The sequence below is a fragment of the Lucilia cuprina genome, chromosome 4, assembly GCF_022045245.1.
Source record: "Lucilia cuprina isolate Lc7/37 chromosome 4, ASM2204524v1, whole genome shotgun sequence".
NCBI classification, from domain to species: Eukaryota; Metazoa; Arthropoda; class Insecta; order Diptera; family Calliphoridae; genus Lucilia; species Lucilia cuprina.
In genome coordinates, this window is record NC_060952.1 from 93076470 (window position 1) to 93088118 (window position 11649).

The window sequence follows — 11649 nt, forward strand, 5'->3', positions numbered from 1 at the left end:
CTAGTTCTGTTCTAGTTCTGTTCTAGTTCTGTTCTAGTTCTGTTCTAGTTCTGTTCTAGTTCTGTTCTGTTCTAGTTCTGTTCTAGTTCTGTTCTAGTTCTGTTCTAGAGATGTTCTAGTTCAATTCATAAAAAACCATTCAAATCTTGTTTATTAATACATTTATCTTTATCTTAAATTTACAGTTATAATTGAAAAACTATTGCGTGTCACCGATGTTGGTCAAATATTTTTGCTGATACGTACGAAAAAGGGAAAAGATGTACAATCTCGTCTAGATGATCTATTCAATGATCCTGTAAGATTATTTTTTTTATACTAAAAAACTTTTAAAACTAATTTCTCTCTCTATATCTCATAGGTTTTTGAACGCTTGAAAAAAGTCAATCCACAATATCGAGAAAAAATCACACTTATTTCAGGAGATGTTTCACAGTTGGGTTTGGGCATCAGCACAGAAGATCGTGAGTTGCTCAAAGACAATGTGAATATTGTCATTCATGGTGCTGCTACAGTACGTTTTGATGAGAAACTAAAAATGGCCATTGCCATTAATGTCAATGGTACAAAGGAAATTTTAAGATTGTCCAAGGAAATTGTGCACCTTAAGGCAGTGGTGCATGTGTCCACAGCATTTGCCCATTGTAATCGTCGTTATATACAAGAGAAATTCTATAATTCCCCTTTGTCAGGTGATAATGCCTGCAAATTGAGTGAGTGTTTGGACGAACAGACTTTGAACTTGCTGACGCCCACCATTATTAAGGGCTACCCGAATACATACACATTTACAAAAGTATTGGCTGAGGATGTGGTACAAAACTATGCAGGAAATTTGCCAGTTACCATATTTCGTCCGGGTATAGGTGAGTAGACAATGATATTTGCCTAAAGGACATTTATAATTGTTGGACTTTATTTGTAGTTATAACTACCTATCGTGAACCCATTACCGGATGGATAGACAACATGTATGGTCCCTGCGGCATTATTGTGGGCGTAGGTTCGGGCGTTTTACGTGTGTTTAGCGGTAATGTGGACAATAAGGCCCAATTAGTGCCTGTGGATTTGTGTGTCAATGCCTTGTTAACTAGTGCCTGGGATATTGCTAGAAATACGTATGTGTTGCTTTTTTGTGTCTGAATTGTTTGTGGCCTGCCACAAATTCCTTTACAATTGATAAATTTAAATTCATATATCTATATTTTTTTGTTGTTTTTGCTGTTATCCTTTTTTGCAATTGTTATTGATGGCATTTTACAGTTATGACAACCCACCCATTTATAATTATGTACCGGATGCCAACAATATGTCAACATGGCGTGAATACATTACATTTGGTACGGAATGTGGTAAAAGCTTGCCGTTACGCAAATCGATTTGGTATCCACGTTTTACGATTGTTCCCACAAAATTTCAATTTTATATATTGGCATTTTTCTATCATACATTACCCGCCCTCTTTATGGACATGTTAATGCTGGTGATTGGTAAAAAGCCCAGGTAATGTATGATTCTGACTTGTGTATGAAAACAAATGAATGAATGTATGTATGTATGAGGAGTCATTGTTACACAAATGTATGCGATGTGACACGTATGCAATAGAGACTCATATGCAGGCTCCACATCTGTAGACAGACAAAGATGTATTTACACAAACACACTCACACATAAGCGCTAAAACACATTTGTTTACACTAGAGATTAAACATTTTTTCGTGAAGGGAAAAACTTATCAATGAAAAATATCAGTCTGAGGGGGTAATAAATGGATACAACGCGTAGTCAAATTGACTGGTGAATTGTGTTTAGTAAAAAATTACTTGGAATGATTTTATTAGGAGTGCAAAGTACCTAAACTAAACTAGAACTGAACTAGATCAGAACTAGAACTGAACTAGAACTGAACAAGAACTGAACTGAACTAAAACTGAACTAGAACTGAACTAGAACTGAACTAGAACTGAACTAGAACTGAACTAGAACTGAACTAGAACTGAACTAGAACTGAACTAGAACTGAACTAGAACTGAACTAGAACTGAACTAGAACTGAACTAGAACTGAACTAGAACTGAACTAGAACTGAACTAGAACTGAACTAGAACTGAACTAGAACTGAACTAGAACTGAACTAGAACTGAACTAGAACCGAATTAGAACTGAACAAGAAGTGAACTAGAACTGAACTAGAATTGCACTGGAATTGAAATAAAACTGTACTAAACTGAAATATGTACATATTAGTTTAGATACCAGTACGTATGATTACTATTTATATTTTTACTCTTTAGAAATATTGCTCATTCGTCTGTTGTATGTATTAAGTAACGATAATTGATGAAACGAAATGTCGTTTGATCTTCGACCTAAACATTCATATTTTTGATAAATATTATTTTATTATTTTCTCATTCTTCACTAAGATCGGTAAATAAAGCCACAAACTGTAATGAAAAGTTTCTATTTCACTAAAACTTTCACTTTTGTTGATGTCAAAATTTTCTTATTAAATTCATTAAAATGTTCCACAAGTTTTCTCTTTAACATTCAATTGATTTTCAATCTCTGCTGAAAACTCTAGTCCTCTTTTTTTATTAATTATTTAAAATCCTATTCATTTTAACTTTATCAAAAAATATAGCAAAACAAAAAACTGAAAAAAAATACTTAATGAATTTTATAAACTGCTTGAAATGCCGAAATAATAAAAACAGAAAAACAACCTCATAAAATTTCTCTTTTTTTTCACGAACACTAATAAAGAAGTTTACAGATAGAAATACACACATACATAGATCTAGCAAAACCACTATTAAAGTAAATAACTTGCCAACACAGAATAATGGTAAAGATACTATATATTCCGATAGGAGGGCGGAATGAAAAGGATTTTAGAAATTGTAAAAGTTTTTGCAACACGTTGCATAGAACAAGTCTATGAACTAGACCTAAAGTTTTCATCCTTTAAATAAAATTCAATGTTTTCTTTAAGAATATTTTTTAATTTGATTGTACACTGCCTTCGTTATAAATGATTTAAGAACAGCACAAAAAAAAAAAAAAAACAACACTTGTAGTATCATCATGGAATAAAGTAAAATATAGAAAGTACTCCAACATGTTTTTAGTACCATCAACTTTTACATACACACTTATGAACGCACACAGAAACGTACGACTACCTCTACCATCACTGCAGTCCTGATGATGCCAAACAAGTACCGAAGTTCTAATATTTTGTAGTTGTTTTCGTTTTTGTTGCTTTTTTAATAATTTCAAATCCCAAGTTTAACATTTTTCTGTTTACCGCAATAGTAAAATTTCACACAAACAAACACACTCACACAAGTGCTCTAACAAACAAACAACATCAACAACCACAAACAAAAAGTAACAAAAAAAAAAAAAAAAAAAAAAACAAGGCAACTAAATGAAATTGAAAGCAAAAGGGAACAAAAATAGAAAAACAAACAACAAATTTAATGCACTTTATGAAGGTAAAGGGGGAATTATTACACAGATACAAACACCCACACTTACACATTCATACATCTATACGGATTTTATTATTGAAGCCCCTTTAATCATACATTCATAAAAAATATAAAAAAACCCAAAGCAAAATCACAATACCCTTAACGACAACAAAAAAAAAATAGCAAAAAAAACAAAATCAACCTAAAACTCATAACAATAGAGTAAAAGTTACAGAAAAAATCATATAGAAAAATTACAACAACAAATTGTATGCATATTTAAATGGATAAAGGATATGAGAAAAGGCAAGAAAGATACATACATATATATATAAATATAAAAACGGTTTGTCAATCACTGCACATTGTTGATTGAAGTAATTTAAGCGTCCCTAAAGCTACACTCAAGAATTATGACATCAAAATGCTCTCAATTAAAGTACTTGCGCAACAAAAAAGAGCGCCAATATTTGTGAACACATCAGGCAAACCAAATAGCAATAACTCCATATAGCTTCTAGACGTTAGTTAGCTTACAAGCTAAGAGAATACTTATATGATTGATAAAAGTACAGAATAGACCCATATACTAGTCCATAAAATGGAATATACTATACCATACTTGATTATGTAGAGTATAAGCTATAGACTAGACTATGGATTAGTATATTGACTAGTCTATAGACTAGACTATAGACTAGACTATAGACTAGACTATAGACTAGACTATAGACTAGACTATAGACTAGACTATAGACTAGACTATAGACTAGACTATAGACTAGACTATAGACTAGACTATAGACTAGACTATAGACTAGACGATGGACTAGACTATGAACTACACTATAGACTAGATTTGTACTCTTAACTGTCATTGTTGGCTTATGTTATTTATTCTGAATTGTACTTTTGGTACTATTTGCATTTTCAGTGGTGAACAATTGTAATAACTAAAACAACAACAACTACAACAACGTAAAATAACAATTTGAGTAATAACTACTATTGACATGATGAGAATTTGTTTCAGGTTTCTCCTTACCAACATCCTCTTCACAATCCTACTCTCATCAAAGGACGAAGTAGTAAAAATGCGACGGAACTATTTCTTTTTTTTTTCTTTATATTGGGATGCAAAAGAAAATATAATCAAAAATAGCAACAACATCAACAAGACAAAATAGAACTAAAATAGTATTTTATATGGCTGGCAGGAGAATTCTAAAGAGAATTTTTGTTATTTATTTAAGAGTCGTGTTGCTATTTTACAACTATGTATATACATTAGATGGGTCCAAACAAAATAATTTTTTTTTTTTTTTTTTGGAACAGTAGTATCTTAAACTAACTGGTGTTATATTTAGCGCTATCTTATAATTAGAATTCGTTGGCGTAAAACGATTGAAAGTTGAAAATTTTATATTTTTTGGGCCCCTCTAATGTACATACATACTGCATGTGTATGTTTGTATAACTGTTTGTACATATTCATAATAATGCAGGCGTTTTTTGAGAGTGTGAGTATGTTTATGTTTGAGTAAGTATAACTGTATATGTATGTTGTCAATGTTGTTATTGTTGTTGTTGTTGCTGTTGGTTATTGGGACTTTGAAAGAGAATTGTTACGTTAATTTAATTTGTGCATTCATTTAAATTGTATCATTGCACTTGGTAGAGTCGTTATATTTAATTATATTTGTCAGATTGCGAGTTGTAGTATGATTCTGTTTTCTGTTGTACTGATGAATAACAATTTTACGTTTTTATGCTGATGCTGACTACTGCTGCTACTTTTTTTTGTTGATAACTATTCTTCTGCTGTATGTGTAATATATATTTTTTTCCTTTTAGATTGAGTACGAGTAGTATCTATGATATGGTAAAAGTTCTGTTTTTTTTTTGAACAGTTAAGTACATGAATTTTGGAGGAGTTAAGAGTTGATATAAGTAGCATAAAGGTTTTTATTTTCTCTGTTGTGCCACAATGACTTTAATTTAGAAATTGTGGTTTGAAGAAAAATTGTAATGTATTGCATTAATATGGAGAAACTAGATAAGTGATGACAAATTATTATCTTTATATATATATTTTTTGTTTATTAAAAAAGAAAGAAAAAAACTATTGCTTATTACAAAAATTAAAAAAAATTTTGTACTAAATAATATAACTACAAAATAACTACAAATAATAAAATAAAAACAAACAAAATTTGTAATTGATATAATAAAGTCTTTGTTTATGATTTTATAACTTTATCTTAGTTTTATTGTGAAAAGAGAACTTCAGGATGCAAACGGAATTTTAGTATTTAAACCAAGTTTCAGTAAGAAATCGAGATTTAAGTACTAAAACATATATTATTAGCATTAAAAGACATTTTCTGTTCTTTAAAAAGATTTTAGTACTAAAATAAAATTTCATCTGTGAGACAAGATTGTAGTACAAAAGCAAGAGTTTAATGTTACAAACAAGAAATTAGTTCTTAACTAATTTTTAGTACTGAAACAAGATATAAATATAAAAAAGTTTTTAGTACAAGACTGAAGCAAGCTTTTAGTACAAAGCAAAGGTTTTTTTTTTTTTTAAAACCAAAACTTTGGTTGTAAAAGAATATTTTTTAACTGAACCAGATTTTGTAATAAAATTTAGAACTAAAACGAAATTTCAGTTTAATTTTAAAGTACTAAAACATATATTCAGTGCAAAAACAAGAATTTAGTTACATAACTAGATTGTAGTATTATAACGGTTTAGTACTAAAACCAAATTTAAATACTAACACAATATTGTAGTACTAAAACGGTTTTTGTACTAAAATTAGATTTGAGTTTAAAACAAGATTTTAACACTAAACGAGGTTCAAATATATAATCGAGATTTTAGTACAAAAACAAAACAAAGCTAGATTTTAGTATAGAAACTAGGTAGTAGAACCAGAATTTAGTACAAAAACAAGATTTCAGTGTTTTAACAAGATTTAAGTACCAAAACAAGGATTCAGCACTAAAACAAGATTTAAGTACTAAAACTTAATTTTAGTACTAAAACATATTTTTAGTATAAAACAAGATTGTAGTTCCAAAACATTACTCTAGTAAAAAAAGAAGATTTTAGTTCAAAAACTATACTTTAGTACTTAAACCAGATTTTAGTACTAAGTCCAGATTTTATTACTAAAACCCGAACTAAAACAACAGAACAAGAAATTAGTTCAAAAACTAGTTTTAAGTACTAAACAAGATTTAGTGCTATTAAAGTACAAAAACAAAAAAAAAATAACATTTTAGTACTTAATAAAGATTTTTGTACTAATAAAAGTTTTTACTATAAAAACAAAATTCAAGTGTAGAAACAAGATTTCAGCTTTGAATCGAGCTTTGTATTAAAACAAAAATTTAATACTAAAACAACATTTTAAACCTGATTTTAGTTTCAAAAATAAGACTTTATTATCATAACATGGCATTAGTACTAAAATAAGATATAAGACTTGATACAAAAATAAAGATTCCTTACTAAAACGACATTTTAGTACTAAAAACAAGTTTAAAACATATTTTTAAGTTTCAAACAAGATTTCAGTTCTGTCTCAGGACTTAAGTACTTATACATGATTTTAGTACTAAAACTAGTTTTTAGTACTACAATAAGATTTTAGTTTGAAAACTAAAATTTTGGTACAAAAACACGATTTTGCTATAACAACAACATTTAGCTACAAAAACAACATTTTAGTACTTAAACAAGTTTTTAGTATAAAAACAAGATTTTAGCTTTGATTTAAGACTTAAGAGATTTTTTTGGACACAAACAAGTTTTTAATACTACAACAAGATTTTAATTCTTAAACAAAGATTTTGGTACAAAAAGAGGAAGATTGTACTTCAAATAGTTCAATATTTTAGTACCAAAACATGATTTTAGTTAAAAACATGTTAGTACTAAACCAGATTCCAGTTGAAAAACAAGAGTTTAGTACTAAAATATAATTTTATTTTAAAAACAAGATTTTAGTACTAAATATTTGGGGCTAAAACAAGATTTTAGATCTTAAGCAATAATTTGGTTAAAAAATAGTTATTTGTACTAAAACATAATGCTAAATTTTAAAACATAATGCTAAATTTTAAAACACAGTACTAAAACATAATTTCCTTTAAACCAAATCTCTATAAATCAAATTTAAAATTCAGCTCCTCTTTTCTATTGAACTTGAAATTAAAGTGCATGATGATGTTTTGTTTTTTTTTCTTTGTTATCCTTCATCCTGTTCAATATTTTTATCACACCCATTTGCACTTTTAGCTGCACAAATACGCATGTAAATATCACCTTTGATTTATCTATGTTCATGCCTCGTTTTTTTTTTGCCCATTTTTTTTTTGCTTCCATTCGTTACTCTTGTGTTTTACAAAAGCAAATTTGTGTGTTCCATCATGTAGAAAAAGTTGCAAAAACTTCAAATCAATTTGTGTTCAAATAATCTAATAACAAATTTCGTCACTTCCTGATTGCAATTTTTTTTTTGTTATTGTTTTTGCCCGAACGTTATTTACACAACAAGCGAATGTTTGTAAATGGATGATGATTGATGCTCTTAAAAAAAAACCCCAACGAAACCAAACCAAACCTATCCCTAACTGCAGCTCTTAAAAACAAGTACAAGTAATTCAATTACCAGCTCTTAAAAACATAATAAAATGTTAAAAACCTTCGATAATATGAAGAGAATGTTAAAACTATTACTAAAAGGTGATAAATGTGTCAAAATTGCTTTATTTTTCAGAAAATAAATTTTGTTATATTTTTATAAAAAAAAATAATTTTAAATTTTCATATTTTCTGCAAAAACTTATGTGTCTTGCAGTTAAAACAATAGAGAACTGCATTATTGTTCTCTTAAAAAAAAACCAATGATGAGTGAGTGTTGCAGTTTAATGCTCTTCTACTGCTGACATCTTTTAAGAAAAAAAAACCGAAAATTCAACGAATTCATTGTTTTGCAAAAAAATAAGAAAAACAAACTCCGTAGTTAAAAGTAACGACCTGTGAAAGAAAGGAGGAGGAAAGTTGGTCTAGAGGAGAGTTTCACAAATAAAACCTACGCTGAATATTCCAACTTTTTACAGATGCTTCTTTTTTCACCAAGTTTGTGGCCTTTAGTTGTTTGCGTTAAAACCATGAGTTTAGACGTTATTTGAATGTTAACGAAAAAGAAAAAACACAACAAAACAAATATCTCTAATATTTACGAAAACAAAACATCGAAAAAAACACACCAAAAAAACAGCGAAAAAAGTTCAAAAATCAATTGAGTTTAATATACAAACACCAACAAACAAAAATACGTGTTTATTTAACATGGTTGGTGCGTGCGTGAGTGAGTGAGTGCTGTGCTGTGTTGGTGCAAATTAAACGTTCACCGACGAGACGTTTTGGTTTTAACATTTTTATTTTATTTTTTTTTATTTATAATGCTCACGTTTACCGTATAGCGGGTGAAGAGTGTTTAGGTTGGTGTATGATTTCGTATTCGTGTTCATTACTTTTGCCATTAACTTTAGCAGTTTCAAAAACATTAACATACTTTTAGGAGGTGGCAAAGATGGTGTGTTTATTAAATGCCGCATATACTTCAATAAATGTAAGTGTCTTTCTTTCGGTTTGAATTCCGTATGAATATATGAGGTTGTGTGTGTATAAGGGATTTTTTGAAAAAAGAAAAAAATTCCCAGTGATGCCGCAAAGATGTTTTTCTTGTTGGCATCAATAAAGTAAACTTAAGAGTTATTTACAGTGGCACAGCGAATAATTACTTATAGTTGATAGATAATTGTTAATAAGTCAGAGATACTAAAACCGTGTTTTTGCAGGTAGGTAGGTAGATTGATGTATAGTACATCAAATCAAAATAAATGTTCACTGAGTATATTATTTCACAATATTCAGAAACTTATTTTTCTGGACGTAATTCCAATAAGTTTTAGATCTAACTTCGATGAGTACCTGACAGTAGCAAAGAAAGTGCTTTTGAGTTTTACTGTCATCTCCACATGATCGTAATCCTGTGTGCCTACTCAGAATATGTACCATCATACTAAATCTCATCTTGTTCTCATCAGGATTACACCATAGGATCTTTGTGGTTCTACCCACCGTTTCATTACACCATAGGATCTTTGTGGTTCTACCCACCGTTTCATTGCCTTATGGGATTCTCTCACCCATATTTTTATTCATATTTTGTTGCGTCAAATAGTTTAGCGTTAACTCAGGTTAACTACATCGAGCTCTCTTATCTTTGAAGCTATTACATTCGTCCTTTCGTTGTCGACTACTTCCGAGTTACCTGGTACCATAATAGTCAAAGGCTTTAGAACTAATAATAATATGATTAGAGTATTAAAATCTGGTTTTAGATTTAAGCAACTAGTACTACGTCAGTTTTACAATGAGATTTTAGTACAAAAACAATACAAGATTTTTATACTGAAATCCCAAAACAAGATTTTATACAAATAAAAGGTTTTAGAACAAAAAAACAAATTATAGAATCTAAATAAAAATTTAGTACTAATTAAAGATTACTAATCAGCAAGATTTTAGTACTAGAAGAAAATCTTAGTGCTATGAAAAGTTTTTAGTACTAAGATAAGATTTTAGTACTAAGATAGTATTTAAGTATAAAAACTTGATTTTGGAACTATAGCAAGATTTTAGTACTATAACAAGATTTAGTACCATGACAAGATTTTAGTACTAAACATGAATTCAATAATAACACAAGATTACAGTACTAAAATATGAGTTTAGTTCATAAATAAGATTTTAGTAGCCAAGCATAATTTAGTACAAAACCAATATTTTAGTACATAAACTAAATTTTAGTACTAAACATGATTTAAATACTTAATGAAGACTTTAATTACCAAACAAGATTATAGTACTAGAACAATGTTTATAAAAATAAACAACAAAAACACGATTTATGTACTAAAACACGTTTTTAGTTAGTTATCAAGATTTTAGTACTAAACTGTATTTTCAGATTTGAGTATTAAAACAAGCCATTCGTACTAAAACATGATTTTAGTATAAAATCAAGATGTTTGTACTTAAACGAGATTTCAGTAATAAATCAAGATTTTAGTACTAAATCAAAATTTTAGTATTAAAACTTAAAATAGGTAGTAAAACTAGACTTTAGTACTAAACAGTACTTTAGTACTAAATCAAGATTTAAATACTAAAATAAGATTTAAGTACCAAATAGCGATTTATAAACTAAAAAAAAGATTTCAGAGTCTATTTCAGTACTAAAACAAAATTTTGGTTCTAAACAAAATCATAGAACAAAATAATATTTTAGTTCTAAAACAAGATTCTGGTACACAACCAATATTTTAGTACTAAACAAGATTTTTGTACTAAAGCAAGATTTTTTACTAAAACAAGTTTTTAATACTAAAACAAAATTTGAGTACTAAAACAAAATTTTAGAACTAAGCAATATTTAAGTACTAAAATATTTTATTAATTGAACATGTCGTAATGCTACTTCTTGATTAATGTATAAACACAAGATTTTAGTACTAAATCAAGTTTTAATGATAAGAAATGAATTTAGTTCAAACACAGGATTTTAGGGCAAAAACCAAATTGTATAACTAAAACAGGAATTTAATAACATTTCATTTTTCAAACAGTTTCCGTGAGGTATTCGATATTGGGCATAACGTCTAATCCAAAAGATTTGGACCTATATAGTCCATTATGAACCGATCTCCATAGATTATATTCTAGCCTATAGTCTAGTGTATAGTCTACTCTGCAGTCAAGACTATAGTGTAGTCTAAAATCTAAAATACGGTCTAGTATAACGTCCACACTGTAGTCCAATCTAAAGCCCACATCATATATTTGGACCTTATATCGACAAAAGCCTGGCAATCACAAAGATTGTCGATTTCCTCTCCATATCGTCTTGGCCACGTAACTGTTCTGAAAAAAACTGAATTTTGTTATTAAAATTAAATTTTAGTACAATTTTTTTTTTGTACTAAAACTTAATTTTAGTATAGAAACAGGTTTATATATAATATTAAACCAATTTTTTTGCATCAAGAAATTTTTTTATTTTTGTTTGAAAAATTTTATAACATCC

General features: G+C 28.7%; 1 protein-coding gene across 1 annotated transcript in view; it reads left to right on the forward strand.

The window, feature by feature from the left end:
* Positions 1 to 1510, forward strand: part of LOC111689288 (fatty acyl-CoA reductase wat) — a gene marked incomplete at its 5' end in the record, with an annotated part of 3940 nt that extends 2430 nt beyond the window's left edge. The window contains 4 exons of the mRNA XM_046947988.1: positions 186 to 298; positions 362 to 866; positions 926 to 1118; positions 1264 to 1510. Of these exons, the coding sequence (XP_046803944.1) occupies positions 186 to 298; positions 362 to 866; positions 926 to 1118; positions 1264 to 1507 (1055 nt within the window). The remainder of the gene's footprint in view (positions 1 to 185; positions 299 to 361; positions 867 to 925; positions 1119 to 1263) is intronic.
* Positions 1511 to 11649: the final 10139 nt, after the last annotated feature.